The sequence below is a fragment of the Quercus robur genome, chromosome 4, assembly GCF_932294415.1.
Source record: "Quercus robur chromosome 4, dhQueRobu3.1, whole genome shotgun sequence".
Taxonomy (NCBI): domain Eukaryota; kingdom Viridiplantae; phylum Streptophyta; class Magnoliopsida; order Fagales; family Fagaceae; genus Quercus; species Quercus robur.
The window spans coordinates 48,724,549-48,743,506 of NC_065537.1; the positions used below are offsets into that span (position 1 = coordinate 48,724,549).

Sequence of the window (18,958 nt, forward strand, 5' to 3'; positions counted from 1 at the left end):
TTGTCTGCTTTTTTCATGAAGAAGGGACTTGATTATACAAGACTTTAACTGTAGGGAGAGGCGGGCATCATTAGCATTTTCAAGAAAAGAATACCTTTATCAAGGTGTTATAGTGGTGCACGTAAAGTCGGTGAGAGCATTTCGCGACTGGACGTAAGAGTGGCTTGCGTTGTAGACTAGTAAAAGCAACAAAACAAAAAGAGAGATGCTTAGGGAACAAGGAGACTTTTGGGAGAGAAACAAGTCTGGTGCGGCTAGGCTAAGCTTTGCTTAAAATCACTTTTTTATCTCACAGTTTTAACAAGTCGGTAGCAAATTTTCACTGCTTAGCAAAACAGGCATAGACATGCATGCATTGGGCAGTTTATACTTGGAATGGGAGGGCAGTTGAAAAGAGAGGTGAACACTTGATGTTCATGTGATACTGATAACAGCAACGTGGGAGATTATTGTTTTCGTTTTTTAAATTATTTGACCTGTTTTTACATACTTTTTTTGAAACATCTTTCATTTATAGCTCCTAGGGACGTTTTCATATCACTGCTGATAGCTTGACGCTAGTGTAGGAACAGTGCAAGGAACTAACTATCAAGGACAAAGTAACAAGCTCAAGGGAAACAATGCCACTGTAAGCAACTTCAGTATGTGCCCATAGTTGCTATGGAGATATGCCCATAAAATAAATAAAATTTAGATAATCACAACTACCAAATATTTTCATATTCAAGAGCCGATACAAGTGATATATTCAATCAATTTCATAACCTAAAGATACAATTACAGATCCAAAAGCCTAATATGGTACAGAATGCTGTTTGCTTTATTATTTCTGCAGCAAGTGTTCCAGTAATAAAGCATAGCAAGTGATGATCAGAGCTTCCACAAATCAAAAGCCAGATGCGCACCAAAGCTTCTGCAAAGCCAAATACAAGTACCTGCTAATTTCCGTATAGCATGGTGTTTTGGATTTTTTTAAGGTGCTGTAGCCAAGAAGAAAACACATGCATTAGCATTGAGCAAAACATGATGCAATTATTATTTATTCGATAAATAGAATATGTGATAAAGGAAAAAGAAATCTGCATCAGCTAAAACTAGAGCTTGATTGGTTCTGTAAAGCTGACCTTCATCCAAGCTGATTAATTACTTTCCCAGCTCTGGTAAATTTTCTCATTCTTCATCGGTGGCAAAACACGGTTCTTAGAGAACTAAATAAGTAGGAATTGCCATAATCCAGTGAGCTTCTTCATCATTCGTCAAAGATGAAAAAGCTTCCATCAAAACCCAGGTGGTGGAATGGACAAAAGGTCGGTGTCCATAAAATTGATACCTCCACTCCAGTCCAACCCGGTCCTCTATGCCTGCACTCCTGCCAGCTGAGATAATATATGCAACTGTAGCAGCTCCTCATCATATCAAGATCGAGTTCCAGCTGGCAGCGTGCAGGCATGGCCCATGCCCCTCATCGGGGCCGGGCTAATCCAAAACTTGCATCAGGTTGCTGTTGATGAGACTGCACAAGTATTAAATCAGTAAATAGAGTCATTTATTAAATTCCAAAACGAGAAAGGGAACTAGGCAAAACAACCAAAATATGTAGGAAATATATCAGACAAGAAAATTCACCTTCTAAGAAAATAGTCTATCATCGAGAAACATTTCCTTTTGAAATTCATATGTTTCTTTTTATTTAAATATACATTAATGTAAAATCTATTTTTAGTGGTTATGTTTCTATTGAGAGATGCAAAGAGATAGAAAAATTAACCAAAATATCAACTTTGAACCATGTGGGAAACACTTCAATTTTTTTTTTTGATAAGTAATAAAGATTTATTGATATCAAAAAAGAGACACCCAAGTACACAAGGAGTATATAGGGGTGTACAGATCAAATACAAAAATTACATAAATCAAGTAAATTCAGAATTGAAGAAAAGGGTTGTTTTCTCCACACTGATAACCAGTCCAATAAGGTTCTAAAAAATAAAAGCTTGAGATCAGGCATAGACTGCTCACTGTCTTCAAAGCACCTCCTATTTCTTTCCTTCCAAATACACCACATCAAACCATGAGGAAAAACGATCCATATATATATCCATTACGATGGCAACCAACACTTCAATGGGAGCAATACAGTAAATTCTGCTCCACTTAAACAGGCTAGGCTTGCATTTCTGAGATATTTTCCCATAGAAGTTTTACTTTGAGGTTTTCCCCAACTTCCTCAGGTTTTTTTATTTTTTATTTATTTTTAATTATTATTATTATTATAACCAATACAAAGAACCCTACCAGCATCTAAAGCATAAGCTTATTCCCAAACACTGGTATATCAAAATCTACAAATCTGTGTTATTTGAGAGGGTCTGATGTAAACAAAAGAAAAAAGGTGCCTCTTCCAGTTTGAGGATAATTCAATGTCTATTCTACCAAAGGTAGAAAAAAAGAACCACTGTGAGTCGTCATACCTGTGAAAAAGGTTGGTGAACTTGTTCGTGAGGGTGGATGAAAGGCATTCCAGGGCGCTGACAAGGGTACTGAGAAGAATGCAGGTATATGGCAGACGTGGAACGGGCACCAACGTGGTTAGGATTGAAAGGAGTCATCATGGCCTCTGGATGGCCATACCCAATGGGACCCGTAGGGGTTGATGGCCCAGCCCATGGAGCAGGTAGATGTTGAGGGAGCGCCCGAGGCTGGTGCTCAGTAGAAATCTGAGGCCTATGAGTAGCTCCGAGTTGTGGAAATTCAGTGTTGTAGTTCAACGCAGGGCTGTACATAGGCTGCATGGTATACGGTCCTCCATTGAACCCAAACCCAGGATCAAACCTTTGCATATACCTGGAAAAAAAAAAAAAAATTTTTGAAAACTTTTGGGGTATTGACAAAACTAAAACAGACTATATTTTCAGCTGATCAACGTCTCAAATTTTTTTTTTTTTTTAAATTGGTAATTACACACTCAATGGATTATGAACTCATTCTTATGGGAGAAGGAAGTACCATTTGAGCCAGAGCTCATTAGCAGCTAATCAGGGTCTCAATTATGCACAAGAATCATGTACATCAGAATAAGATATACAATTTGAGAATCTAAAACAGCCAAATAATTCAGGTCTGTATTTTCATTTTATTTTCAAACTATAATGTTGATAATACAATAGCCCCCAACAAAGATTATACATATGATGAAGCAAAAACCAAGCAGCTTGACAATTTGGATTAAAATCATATCACCTCCAGCCAGTAGGCAATATTTTCATGAACAGCAAAAGGATAGAATAAAATTGGTAGACAATTTGGGCTACGAGTTACAACCATCTCACTTCCAGCCAGCAGTCAATCTTGTTATTAACAGCACAAGACTATAATAAATAATATTTTTTTCATATAAGTACTATTCAAGAATATAAATACTATAGAAGAATAATCTAATTAATTGCAACTGGAATAGAAAAGAATATAAACTTCAAGGGATGAGAGAGAGAGAGAGAGAACCATAAAAAGGCAAGTGTCCAAGAGTGAAGAGTAATTATTCAAAAAATTACACTTCTTTAGGAAAAGCTTGTTTGATGATCGAACTAACAATTATGCAGCCACATAACCAGCAAAATAATGGAAGGACAAAGAGGTGGTCAATTTTTTGGAACATGCAGTATCGATATGGATAGCGAAGATAAGTTAGGGAGATAGGAAAAGGTTGAATAGCACGTATATAGATGTTTGGACCATGCAGGCAAAAATTAGTCAAAAAGACATTTGTCACCAAAGGAACAGGAATAAAAAAAGAGGCTTCATTGCTGTACCTAATTGCCATATAAATATGGCAACTAATCTATAAGATCTTTTCCTTCCTAAAGAAATATAGAATAAGTAATCAACTATTCTACAAAGAACTTCACAGGAAAAAGCCAAGACAACCAAAGCCCTCTTCTGATTGGCTCAACAGGGACAATAGTAATCCTTCCTAAAGAAATATAGAATAGGTAATCAACTATTCTACAAAGAACTTCACAGGAACCAGCCAAGACAACCAAAGCCCTCTTCTGATTGGCTCAACAGGGACAATAGTAAAGTTGAATGGGCATACCTGTCATAGCTCCTGTCGTAATCAGGATCCTTGCGATCAATCTCACGGTCCCTGAAAATAGCCACTCTATTATTATTATTATTATTATTATTATTATTTGGTTTGCTTCTACCAATTGGCTCCTTCTCTGTCCTACTTCTAGCTGATCTACTGCTACTTGTCGAAGAATCAATCAGAACTCTACCAGAATTCACATCAGCAATTACTGAAACAGGTTTCTCTTCTATCTTAGGAATTGCCAAAGAGCCATGCTGGGGACTATCCTGCACTCTTGGTTCATTTTCTGGTTTCCCACCCACAGCACCACTAGGTCCACCACTATTAATACTAGAGTTAAATATCCTTGCACGAGCCCTATTATACTCCTCTTTTCTTTCCTCTACACTTTTGGCACCACCTGACTTTAAAGAATTTGAATTTGCATTGCCCATAATTGGTGACCGTTTTTGTGGCCTCTGTTTGATTGCAACCTTAACGACACCACCGTCTTCTGATGGTAAATTTACAGGAATGTCTGCAAGGCGAATCAAAGGAAGCCGACAATCAGAAGTTTTGCGAACAATAATCCTCGAACCAGTCCCATCAGGCAAACTATTGTCCAATAAAACCATTGACTGCAATGAGTAGTGCTGTGCAACACGGTGTGCAGCCAACCGTAAATAGGATGTAGGCAGTTGTTGGAACTCTAGTTGTTGTTGAGTAGGATCACGAATAAACCTCTCAACGTCTTGCTCCATCCGTAAAACTGAACAAAATAAATTAAGAGTCATCAGTGTCACGATGGAAGGCAAAATCAGTGCATCTCATTATGAGCATTGAATAGCATCCTTGAATACTATAGGATCAAAACATAGATACAAATCATGTTCAAAACGACATCACAACAATAATTTTGAAGAACTTGGCAATGGCTATAAATCTATGATGATGATAAAACACACCAATCATAATGATGATCATATTGACATGCATGAATGCAAAAAATTAAGTTGTTAACATTTAAATCATGGTACCAAACATAGAGACACAGTGAAAAGAGCACAAAAGATATAAGGCATGAATAGAGAATACAACTTCTCTAAATTCACCATTCTTCGATTTCCTCATCGTTCCAAAATAGCTAGCTGAAGTCCCCTATTTTCTCATCCTTTCCCGTAACAGTTTTTCACCCAACCTTACTTGTTCATTATTTCTAAAAGGTTGTCAGACCTTTTTCTAAAAACCATTTTACAAGAACATCAAAAGCCTAAATTAGATTCATTATCTTTTTTAATTTTCTCTCGAGAAATTATTAGGTCCCTGGAAGGACTGCTAAGGCAGTCCTCCCAACTTATAAAATGATGCCACTTATGCAAATGTGTGAGTCAGCTTCCTAATTAGTACTAGAAATTTATTATTATAAAAAAAATAAAAAAATAAAAAAAAATCAGGTGATAACACATTTGCATGAATTGCAGCATTTTATTGTTTAGAAGACCAGGGAGGACCACCTCAGCAATCCTCTCGTGGACCTAATAATTTGTCCTCTTTCAGAGACACACAAACACATTCACACATAACTTTGACATACTTTTGAAGGCTGTAGAACCAAACAATCCCAAGTGGTAGTACCATCTTGTACTGATTTTAGATAAACACACCATTAGAAGACCAAAAAACCAAAACCACAACTACTAGCAGCATCAACCAACCAGACAGACTCTATTATACCACACAAACAACATACAAAACATTGCAAGTACCTAAAATACTTGGTTTCCATAAACAACACCTTACCTCACTTTTTTACGAAACATATCATGTTAGCACAAATTTCTTAAGATAATCCCCGAAACAGCACAACACAAGATACCATAACAACACACCTAGACATCACAAATGAGAGCCAGTAAAAGCTTGCCAATTCAACCGTTGTGAAAATTGTTATGTATACTATTAACTACTAATACAAAGATTTTAAATTTATTAAAAAAAAAAAAACACAAAATCCAAAATTATGCACAACAAGACCAATTTACACAAAAAGAAATTAATTTTACACCAACAATAGAATTATCACTATATCATATCCCAAATTGCCGAACAAAAAGTCTACAAATAAAAATACGGAAACAACTCTACATTTACATGTACGTGCAAATACGCATGAAAACGCAAAAAAAAAAATTTGCTTACTTGATAAGCGCTCACGGGGATTCTGTATAGCTTCGCGAAGGAACTGATCGACCTGATTGACAAGATCCTCAGAAACCTTCTCGCCGCCGCAACCATCACCGCCGGCCGAATTCGAAGCCGACGAATTCGACGACGACGTAGAAGAGGAATTGCAAGAAGCTGAAGCTGAAGCTGAGCCATCGCAAAGCTCTTGAGGCGGCGGTTTGGAGGAGTCTTTCTTGAGCAAGAGGCGGCTCATGGACTCGTCCAAATCGGCGATCTCCCATGACTCCGGGGCTCCGATGTCCTCCACAGAGCCCTCCATAGCACCGCCTTCTAAATTTTTTTTTTCGGAAAAAAAAATTCAAAAAAAAAATTGGAAGAGAGAGAAAGAGAAAGAAAGCGTGGATTTCTAGGGTTTGGATGAGACCGAAGAAACCATGGAAGAACGGAGAGTGAGACTCTCGAAGGGTTCGATAGTCATGAGAGAAATTCTAGGGTTAGGGTTTGAGAATTTTTAGAGAGAGACGGAGAGAGTGATTTGGAGCTAGCGTGAGACAGAGAAATGTGAGAGACAGAGAGATAGGGTTTGACGATGGTGTATTTTTTTTTTTTTTTTTTTTTTTTTCCTTCTTTGGGTGGGTGAGCGCGTGATATTCTTTCACACGCGGTGTGGTGTGGCCGCGTGAGGAGTGTGGGGGTGGGCCCGGTTCTTTGTTGTTGGTGGGGTTCCTTTGGAATGAGTTATATATATTTATTTATTTATATATATTGAGTATGAATTTTAAAAATCTAACTGTTATTTTAAGTGATAGGTTGCATATTTTTATTATATCTTTAATGTTTACAAAATTTCAAAAAAATCAAAAATTAATTGCTATGTCATCAAATAAATGTTATAATTTCAAGTTTTTGTAATCTAAAATTGTACTTAAAAAATAAGTTAATTGATCAAATAGTAAATAATATCTGATTTAAACAAAATTTGATATGCATATTAAGACCATAAGGAACATAAAATTCAACTATTAGATTTTAAAAATTCACACTCAAAAAAGAAATATATGAGAAGTTTAAAGAGTTTATCTCCAAACTTAAGATACATAATCAGCGTACGGGTAAATGATACACCTTCTTCTCATATTCATGATAGATTCTACCTTGAATTTAGTAAGTAATCCCCAACATAAATATGAAAGAAGAGAGTATCATTCTCCGTACTCCAAGAATACAAAAGTATTATTCTATATTTTTTGAGATTAGCTTAAGATACATTTGTAGAAACTTTTTATAAGAAAAAAAATTATGATTTTTTTTTATATTTTTATAAAAATGGTATTAAAATTATTTTTAAATGGTTTATTAATAATTATCTGCTCACCCGCACCCTTGACATGATAATCACTCAGAAAAATACAAGTACTTATAGAATGTGGGAGTAAATGTCAAGTTTAAGTCTCTAAAAACGAGTTTCACACGCGTTCACTTAAATTAGGCTATAATAAAATTATATCTCAAGAAAAAAAATATTTGCCTTAAGGACACACTTTTAAGTTAGAAAATAGTCGATTTAATTATTGCTCTCATAGTGTTTGTTAATAAATTATTTTTAAAAAGTTTTAATATCACAAGAGAAATATAAAAATTTGTGAAAAAGGTTATGTAATGCAGCTCGATGCTTGTCATTACTCGAACACACAATTTTCAAACTCACATATTTGATAGGTCAAAAGAACTTTCAACAATTAAACTACTGATTTTCTTTTCGAGTAATTCTAAAACTAGACCTTTCACCATAACTATTTTATATGACAAATTAAACCCCTACTTTTTATTCGAAGCTCACCATCTAACCTCAAAGTCGTGACATAAAAGGATGTGTGATCTTCTTCTTTTCTTTTCTTTTTTTTTTTTCTTTTTATTTTTTTTTTCTTCTTTCCAACGTAGGTGATTCCGGAAGTTCCAAAAAAAAAAGTTTGTTGTGGATTGTGGGGAAAAGCCAAAGCCACAATCGTATGGAAGATTAGTAATGATCGACAAGATTAGACATGATCGACACAAATGCATGCACCAATTCTGGAACAGAGATAAAGCATATGAGTGGGGGTTCAGAAAGAACTAAAAATGTACTGCCATGTGTTTTTTGGAATAAAGACCTGATGTTCATTCTCATCATAAGTGAGAGAATTTGGTTTTATCTTTTTCCATAGGAAATTATAAATTATTATATATCTTTTTGTGATTTGTTAGTCTTATCTTCATTTATAATTTAGTATATTAACTTTCAATGATCATATTTTACTCCCCTTAATGTTGTCATCCCGTTTGAAATAATCCTAAAAATTTCAGTTTAATCCAAGCTACAACAAATTGAAATATAACAATAAAAAAAGCTTTGCAAGACTCAATTTAGTCAAAAATTTAATTATTTCGTTTTAATTCAAACTTTAACAGCCAAATGTAACAATTACAAGCTTATATACTAAATTGCAATAACCAATCTCCATAAATTATCATTTACCTATTTTATCATTAAAAAAATGTTTTGGTTAGATAGCAAAGAAAAATTACAGTTTTTATAATGATTAGTAGTATTTCCATGTGATGCGGTTTGATAAAGATTCATATATAAGTTAAGAGAGTTTCAAAAAAAAAAAAAGATATATATATATATATATATATATATAAAAGTTCAGAGATAAAGCATATGAGTGGGGGTTCAAAAAGAACTAAAAATGTACTGCTTTTGGAATAAAGACCTGATGTTCATTCTCATCATAAGTGAGAGAATTTGGTTTTATCTTTTTCCATAGGAAATTATAAATTATAATATATCTCTTTGTGATTTGTTAGTCTTATCTTCATTTATAATTTAGTACATTAACTTTCAATGATCATATTTTACTCCCCTTAATGTTGTCATCCCGTTTGAAATAATCCTAAAAATTTCATTTTAATCCAAGCGACAACAAATTGAAATATAACAATTAAAAAAGCTTTGCAAGACTCAATTTAGTCAAAAATTTAATTATTTCATTTTAATTCAAACTTTAACTGCCAAATGTAACAATTACAAGTTTATATACTGTTAGCTTCTAAAAGTTTAGAATAATTGGCAAATCGTGAACACAAACTTGTCTAGATATAGATCTTAGAGTTTATTGGTATTATTAGACAATGCTCAAAATGATACAAGTCAAAATTCAAAAACAAGTAAGCTGTAGAAAGAAGAATTCAGAAACTGCCTAGTTCGATCGATCAAAAGACAGGCTCAATCGATCGAAACTCATGTAGATTTAATTTTATGCAGAAATTCCAATTCAGCCTAAACTCTACTTAAGGGTATTCGGTTTCAAGTAAAACACTACCAGTATATAAAGGAAACCCTAAGCACGTTTTTATAGGGCTTTTTAGAAATAAAAGAGTGTGTCTCTTTTGTATCTAGAGTTTTGTATCCAAAAAACTCTCTCATGTTTTCTACTGGTGTTATTCCTTGAAGAATCTCAAAATCTGGTGTTGTAGAAGTTGTTGTCTTCTCTAATCATCAAAGATGCTAATGATCTAAATCTTCAAGGGTGGTCTTGGAGTCACAAACAGAAGAATTTGTGTTTTTTATCACAAGTGTGTGTGCTTGTGTTGTAAAGGCCTAATAAAAAAGTAGTCTGTGGACTCGAAGCTATTATGGGGTCTTGGTAGTAAGTTTTCTATTCAAGGTAGTAATAGGATGTTAGTGGTCTAAGTCTTATTGTACAAACTTCAATTCTTTCATAGTGAATTTGCTTTTTACCTTGAGGATAGTTAGGTTAAATCCTCCCTAGGTTTTTTACTGGTTAGGTTTTCTTGGTTTTCATATCGTTGTATTCTTTATTTTTCGCTGCTTTATATGATATGACTTTATTGTTTTAACCTAGATCTGAATAATAAACCTAAGTTTTCACTTGGTTAATTAATTAGGTTAAACAATCTAGTTTACAGGAGTCTAAAAACATATAAGTGGTATCAAAGCAGGTTAGCTCTTGATTTAGGTTATTATACCTAGAGTTGATCCTTGATCCCTGTTATCATGGATAATTTTAAAGGTTCGTTTGAATAGAACTTATTTTGCTGAAACTGAAAACTGAAAACACTGTAGCAAAGTAATTTTTAAATGTATGAATAGTACCGTAAGACCCATTTTTAATGAAAAAGTGGAGTTTGTGGGTCCCATAAACAGTGCATGAGTGCACTGTTCACGGGAGAAAAGTCAAAATCTGCGACTGGGAAAAAAAAGAAGAAGAGAAAACACGCAAATAAGAAAACACAGACGCGCAACATGGATCCAAACCCCACCTAAGTGTCTTACTGTTTTTTATTGTGATGTTTTGAATAAAAAGAACACTATTGTTTCAGTTGATCTTTTTGAGGCTTGTGAAAAAAATTTACAAAATTTCAGTCTTTCTCAGAAGATTGGTTTAATCCCTCAAAAACACTCTAAGGTGAGTATTGCTGACTTATCCTTAATTTAATTCTTTCAATTATCCGTGGACATTTTCTTTTAGTTTTTGGTTGTTTTATTTTCTTAGGTTGTTTTGTTTAAAAAAAAAATCCAAAAATATTTTATTTTGAGTCTTGTTTTATTTTTCTTGAGGATTACATGAGTTATTATATCTCTCTCTTGATTTAGAACATGCTTGACATTGTGGAGAAACTTGAATAGTATGTGTTATATAAGTGCTAAGCTATTTTTGATTTTGTGTAAGTATGTACTAGTTTGTATATGTACTCAATGGTTAATTAAGAAATTGATATTTCTCATTTGTGTACCCTCTATAGCTTAGTTAAGCACTGTCATGCATTGCACTTGCATTTTTAATCATTTTATCATAATGTGTGCTTTTAGTTTTGGTCATAAAATTTTTTTTAAAACCAAAAAGATTTTTATTTCTTTTGTATTACATATCATGGATGTATAATTAAGGTTGATCATATTATCTTTACATAACATGCCTGTATACCTTATTTAGCTTGGATGAACTTATTTTTTTTGCACTTTGCTAGTTTTAGCTATGTAGTGCATGTTGTGTGGGAGTTGTTTATAGTTTTTGATCACATGATCTTGATTTCGAAGTCACATACTTTTGATTGTAAGGACTAAAAAATCCCAAGAGAAAGACATAAATAATCATCTCACCATTGTTTACTAGCCAATCATGAACATCTTAATGCATATAATAAGATTTTGTGCTCGAAAAAGTGTAGCACATGCACAAAAAGAAAATAAGGTGTAGCCTTAAAATAAAAAATGGAAAAAAAAATTTGTATACAATAAGGCAAAATAAAAAAAAGAAATGCATGATTGCAAGCTTGTTTTCTAGGAGATGTAGGAGTTATATGATGTAACTCTTTAGATGATAGTTATTTTCAAACTTATGTGATGAAGAATGTAGAAATTATGATTAATTACTATCTACATATCACCTCACATCTATCTCATGCTTTTACTAGTTGCACACACTTCACAAGTTATTATTTGCTAAACTTGGTACATGAAATTGTGTATGAATTTGGTTTGGCCATCCAAGATTATGTTTTCTATGGTGTTCGATGCAAAATATGTTTAAGGGTTGGCAAAAATTGTATTTTTGATGATTAAAAACATTGTTTTGAAGTTCTGGGTTGAAAACTCATGTTTTTTAAAAACATTTAAACTCATTCTCATGTATTTTATTCATGAAATTACTTGGGTTGAGTAGTTTCTGCATAATCTTTTGCAGTTTTTCAAAAAATTCAATTTTTCTGGAATTTCGATCGATTGAATATGTTTTTCAACCAATCAAAAATCCCTTGATTTTTAATCATTGCTCTTTGACTGACTCGATTGATGTTCGATCGATGCTCGATCAATTGAAACTGGAAAATTTTCAGTTTTTGGATTTTTGACCAAAAATTTTTTCATGCATCATTTATGTTTATGATTCACATGCATTGCATTATTTTTTGTATCCATCTTGCAATTTTGTAGTCATATCTCTTATTGTTTTCACACATAATATGCATATATTTCGCTAAATTGGGTACTCAACTTGATTGATTAATTTTTGAGTTCTATACATTTTAGTATATGCAATTTTAATGTGTGAGCTGAGGAAAATATTTTTTTTAGATATGATGGATAATAATTGTTTAAATATTTTCTCTACTTGATTTGAGTTCAAAAGACCATTTGTTTATGGGTCATATAGTGTCAAGCTTGCATATATTGAAAAAGAGAATATTTTTCTTCAAGTGAATCATCAACTTAGTTTTTAAGTTTGATTTGTGTGTCTTTGTTTTTCATAACACTTGGGTTGTTTTTTGATGTATCTAACTTAGGGGGAGAGTTAGTTTACTTTTATTTTTATATTTGTGCTCATATTGTTTATATATATTTCTTTCCACACATGTGGTGATGTGTTCTTTTGAGTGTTTTTAGAAAAGACAAGTACATTCTGATCAAAACCTTCTACCTCTTATTACAACTTCTAGGTTAGGAGTCTTAGATTGAGATTTGTGATGTATTTGGGCATTTTATTGTATTGGATAGTTCTTGTATTTGAGCATTTCATATTGTATGTGAGTTTTGTTACGAATTGCCAAAGGGGAGATTTTTAGGTTATAAAAGTTTAGAACAATCGGCAAATCATGAACACAAACTTGTCTAGATATAGATCTTAGAGTCTATAGGTATTATTAGACAATGCTCAAGATGATAAAAGTCAAGATTCAAGAACAAATAAGCTACAGAAAGAAGAATTTAGAAACTATCTGATTCGATTGATCGAAAGACAGGCTCAATCGATCGAAACTCGTGCAGATTTAATTTTCTGTAGAAATTCCAATTTAACCCTACTTAAATGTATTGGGTTTCAAGTAAAACACTACTAGTATATAAAAGAAACCCTAAACACGTTTTTATAGGGCTTTTCAGAGAGAGAAAAGTGTGTCTCTTTTGTATCTAGGGTTTTGTACCCAAAAAACTCTTTCATGTCTTCTACTGGTGTTATTCCTTAAAGAATCTCAAAATCCAGTGTTGTAGAAGTTGTTGTCTTCTCTAATCATCAAAGGTGCTGATGATGTAAACCTTCAAGGGTGGTCTTGGAGTCACAAACAGGAGAGTTTGTGTTTTTTATCACAAGTGTTGGTGTTTGTGTTGCAAAGGCCTAATAGAGAAGTAATCTATGGACTCGGAGCTATCATGGGGTCGTCGTAGTAAGTTTTATACACGAGGTAGCAATAGGATGTTAGTGGTCTAAGTCTTATTATACAAACTTCCATTTTTTCATAGTGAATTTGCTTTTTACCTTGAGAATAACTAGGTTAAATCCTTTCCAGATTTTTTACTAGTTAGGTTTTCCTGGGTTATCATATCGTTGTGTTCTTTATTTTCCGCTGCTTTACATGATATGACTTTATTGTTTTAACCTAGATCTGAATAATAAACCTAAGTATTCACTTGGTTAATTAATTAGGTTAAACAATCTAGTTTACAAGGGTCTAAAAACGTACATATACTAAATTGCAATAACCAATCTCCATAACTTATAATTTACCTATTTTATCATTAAAAAAATGTTTTGGTTAGATAGCAGAGAAAAATTATAGTTTTTATAATAACTAGTATTATTCCCATGCGATGCATGGCTTGATAAAGATTCATATATAAGTTCAAAAAAAATTTAAAATAATTAAAACTAAATTATTAAATAAATATAATAATAAATTATAAAATAGGTAAATAATTTTAATAAAAAAGTTTCTTTAAGTTCTGATTGTTTAGAGTTTAGACTTTATTAGTATTTATCTATTTTATATTTTAAAATTCTCTTTGTCCTTTGTGTTAATTTTTTAATATAAGATATGGAATGAATTTGATTATTTCTATTTGGGTTTTGTTTAATCTTTGTCCTAGCCAGCACGAACAATAATAAACAATATAGTTCCTCAATAGTCAATAACGATTTTTTCCTAGTGATATTCTAATTGAAAAATTCAAAACACTCAAAAATTAAATACAATAACCAAAACTGAAGAGTTTAAATTTTGAAAAAAAAAAAAAAAAAACCTTATATAAGAGAACCAAGAACTTAAATGGGCGTCCATTATTTTGCTTCTTTACTGTAAACTTCATTTGACGTAATATACTGCACGCAAATTCAAAAATAAAGAACAATAAGTAAGATGAATTTATTAGATTAAAACTTAAGTGTAAGTTACATTTTGAAAAAAAAAATCAACAATGTGGAGTTTATTGTGTGGGATTTAATTATAGGGATGGCTTATTGATTAAGAAGGATTGTATCGAAAAGCCATGGCTAAAAAAAAAAATTATATATATATATATATATATAAAAGTTCTGAAAATTTTGATAATAGATTTTTAGTTGGAGGAGAATTCAAATTTCTAAAACTTAGATGATATAGTTTTATCTAAATTAAATTATTGTTAAATCTTATTCCTTAGTCAAGAGCTTTTTATCTTAATATCCTAATATAATATTTGTAAGGGCACGATTTGTGACGACCCGTAACAGTGTTGGGTTCGCATGTAAAAAGGCCCAAACAATATCATTTATAGAGCGTGGGTTTGAAAGGTTAGGCCTTGGTCACCAGAGGGTGGGTTTGTCGTGGTGTTCATACATGGTTAAGTCGTTTTCGCCCTAAGAGTCTTTCTCTTGGAGGCAGGCTGGGAGGCTCTGGTTTCTGGCCATTTTTCCAAGCCCCTCTCTTGGTACACTAACTTTTACATTATATAGTCCTTCTTGGTTGATCTTAGCCCTCCACTTGTTGGTCAGGCAGGTGCTTACTTCTGTACCCGTCCCATCAGCTGTCCCCTCTTACTTTCTGTTAATTGCGATGATCAAAGTTACACCGTTCAAGCGTCTTTTCTCATTAACATGATCAGGACGCTGGCGGGTGCATTTAATGCGGAGGGGATGTATTTTCCTTAAACCAATTTTACACCGTACCTCCACGTGGGCCCCATTCCACTCACATCCCCTTCAAGGGGCTGTTTGGGGATAGCCTTCATCAAGACGTTGCTCTTCTCATTGAAGTCCTGGAGTGCCGAGGATAGGGTCGTCCTCAGCTATTCCCCTCGACACCTCGGCCTTTGATCATTCGTCCTCGGCACACGACCTCCTCGGCACGGGCCCTGAGCCTGGATAGAGCGTGGGCCGGACCATAAGCTCCCCAGCCCCACAATAGCCCCTCAAAATCCTGCTATCCGACTCCTCGGACGGATATGAGGGTTTTGATGACATCAGATATCTGCCAATGCCTGTCAATCCTTGTCACCTATCGGTTTCCGAGACTTTTCATCTGCCCGAGACACGTCCCTAGAGCCCTTGGAAGGCGAAACGTGGCCTCATTAAATACGGGCGGCTTTGTGTTTCCCACGTTCTACGGCATGATGAAGATCGAACGGTGGTGATCCCTTGGAAAGACGCTCAAAGAGGGAGAACTTCAGGATGTGATAGAAATATCTCAGCATACGGATCTTGAGGTACCCAAAGGGGTTACTGAGCCCGTGGTTGGCACTCAGATGCCTAATGCTGAGGAACCAGCCATACTTGCCCAGCACCCACAAGCAATTCCCCTTGCTGTGGTCCCCCAGAGTATCGATACTGACCCCGTTCAACCTTCCCCAAAAGGGACTATCCTCTAGGGCGTCGAAGCTGATTCCGTTCCGCCTTTCCAGGACGTGGCCGACGCAAAACTAAAGAAATAGAAACCCTGGCTAGGCTCCGTATTTGTTTTTAGTTTAACGATTAACTTGTTTCTTTTTCATTTTGAAAACTTTGTAATCCATTAGTAGTTTGAACCTGTTGAACATGTATATATGAAATCCTTTTCTTCCTTTTTCCTTTTGGTTACTTGTTAGTTGCCTTTGTCGATACTTACTATTGTTTATGAATTTTGAACTAATTTATCTTAACACGTATGAATATATATGCATGCGATACATTTAACATCATGTTTCAAAACCTTAGCTTACCTACACCTGCAGAGCCTTGAACTCATTTCTAACCCTCATTTAACAAAGATATAGGCATCATTTTAGATCTCACGTGTAGTTGCTAAGTCCTGCTTAGTGCCTAGGTTTCTTTAAAGTTGGTTCTGTCCAAAACTTGATTTTTATAAGTAGTTGGTATCCCCATAGGTTTGAGTCCGAGGACCATGCAATACCTTGGTTCTGTCAAAAACTTGATTTTGATAAGTAATTGGTTTCCCCATAGGTTTGAGTCCGAAGACCATGCAATACCTTGGTTCTGTCCAAAACTTGATTTTTATAAGTAGTTGGTTTCCCCATAGGTTTGAGTCCGAGGACCATGCAATACCTTGGTTCTGTCAAAAACTTGATTTTTATAAGTAGTTGGTTTCCCCATAGGTTTGAGTTCAAGGACCATGCAATACCTTGGTTCTGTCCAAAACTCAGTTTTTCTTCCAAGTAGTTGGTTTCCCCATAGGTTTGAGTCCGAGGACCATGCAATACCTTGGTTATGTCCAAAACTCAGTTTTTCTTCCAAGTAGTTGGTTTCCCCATAGGTTTGAGTCCGAGAACCATGCAATACCTTGGTTCTGTCCAAAACTTGGTTTTTCTTCCAAGTAGTTGGTTTCCCCATAGGTTTGAGTTCGAGGACCATGCAATACCTTGGTTCTATCCAAAACTCAGTTTTTCTTCCAAGTAGTTGGTTTCCCCATAGGTTTGAGTCCGAGGACCATGCAATACCTTGGTTCTGTCCAAAACTCAGTTTTTCTACCAAGTAGTTGGTTTCCCCATAGGTTTGAGTCCGAGGACCATGCAATACCTTGGTTCTATCCAAAACTCAGTTTTTCTTGAAAGTAGTTGGTTTCCCCATAGGTTTGAGTCCAAGGACCATGCAATACCTTGGTTCTGTCCATTGAGTCCAAGGACCATGCAATACCTTGGTTCTGTCCAAAACTCAATTTTTCTTCCTAGTAGTTGGTTTCCCCATAGGTTTGAGTCCGAGGACCATGCAATACCTTGGTTCTGTCTAAAACTCAGTTTTTCTTCCAAGTAGTTGGTTTCCCCATAGGTTTGAGTCCGAGGACCATGCAATACCTTGCTTCTGTCCAAAACTCGGTTTTTCTTCCAAGTAGTTGGTTTCCCCATAGGTTTGAGTCCAAGGACCATGCAGTACCTTGATTCTGTCCAAAACTCAGTTTTTCTTCCAAGTAGTTGGTTTCCCCATAGTTTTGAATCCGAGGACCATGCAATACCTTGGTTCTGTCCAAAACTCAGGTTTTTCTTCCAAGTAGTTGGTTTCCCCATAGGTTTGAGTCCGAGGACCATGCAATATCTTGGTTCTGTCCAAAACTCGGTTTTTCTTCCAAGTAGCTGGTTTCCCCATAGGTTTGAGTCCGAGGACCATGCAATACCTTGGTTCTGTCCAAAACTCAATTTTTCTTCCAAGTAGTTGATTTCCCCATAGGTTTGAGTCCGAGGACCATGCAATACCTTAGTTCTGTCAAAAACTCAGTTTTTCTTCCAAGTAGTTGGTTTCCCCATAGGTTTAAGTCCGAGGACCATGCAATACCTTGGTTCTGTCCAAAACTCAGTTTTTCTTCCAAGTAGTTGGTTTCCCCATAGGTTTGAGTCCGAGGACCATGCAATACCTTGGTTCTGTCCAAAACTCGATTTTTATAAGTAGTTGGTTTCCCCATAAGTTTGAGTCCGAGGACTATGCAATACCTTGGTTCTGTCTAAAACTTGATTTTAACATAGGGCCTTAGCTTTAGGGGAATTAGCTCCTCAGCCAAGCCCCTAGAACCATCCGTGCGATTAACACTACAAAGCGTAGCCCCTAGTGGAGCTTTACTCTAGAACACTACAACCGACTGTTAGAAATGACGAGAGATCTGTCTCGACCTACCGCCTATGCCAGCACACAAGCCTTCCCCACAGACGGCGCCAATTGTAAGGACACGATTTGTGACGACCCGTAACAGTGTTGGGTTCGCATGTAAAAAGGCCCAAACAATATCATTTATAGAGCGTGGGTTTGAAAGGCTAGGCCTTGGTCACCAGACGGTGCGTTTGTCGTGGTGTTCATACATGGTTAAGTCGTTTTCGCCCTAGGAGTCTTTCTCCTGGAGGCGGGCTGGGAGGCTCTGGTTTCTGGCCATTTTTCCCAGCCCCTCTCTTGGTACACTAAGTTTTACATTATATAGTCCTTCTTGGTTGATCTTAGCCCTCCACTTGTTGGTCAGGCAGGTGCTTACTTCTGTATCCGTCCCATCAGTTGTCCCCTCTTATTTTCTGTTAGTTGCGATGATCGAAGTTACATCGTCTAAGCGTCTTTTCTCATTAACATGATCAGGACGCTGGCGGGTGCATTTAATGCGGAGGGGACGTATTTTCCTTGAACCAATTTTACACCGTACCTCCACATGGGCCCCATTCCACTCACATCCCCTTCAAGGGACTGTTTAGGGATAGCCTTCATCAAGACGTTGCTCTTCTCATTGAAGTCTTGGAGTGCCGAGGATAGGGTCGTCCTCAGCTGTTCCCCTCGACACCTCGGCCTTTGATCATTCGTCCTCGGCACACGACCTCCTCGGCACGGGCCCTGAGCCTGGATAGAGCGTGGGCCGGACCATAAGCTCCCCGGCCCCACAATATTAAAATACAACTTTTGGATAAAAACAAAAACAAAAATGTGGGTTGTGTGG

The 18,958-nt window shown here is 35.4% G+C and overlaps 1 protein-coding gene across 1 annotated transcript; it reads right to left on the minus strand.

Moving 5' to 3' along the window:
• Positions 1–627: 627 nt before the first annotated feature.
• Positions 628–6,852, minus strand: LOC126722639 (uncharacterized). The gene is made up of 5 exons (XM_050425785.1): positions 6,269–6,852; positions 4,094–4,838; positions 2,472–2,844; positions 1,125–1,513; positions 628–980 (listed from the first exon to the last, which is right to left on the minus strand). Exons 1-4 carry the CDS (start codon positions 6,570–6,572, stop codon positions 1,463–1,465), a joined length of 1,473 nt encoding a protein of 490 aa, XP_050281742.1. The 5' UTR covers positions 6,573–6,852; the 3' UTR covers positions 628–980; positions 1,125–1,462.
• Between the last annotated feature and the right edge of the window lie 12,106 nt (positions 6,853–18,958).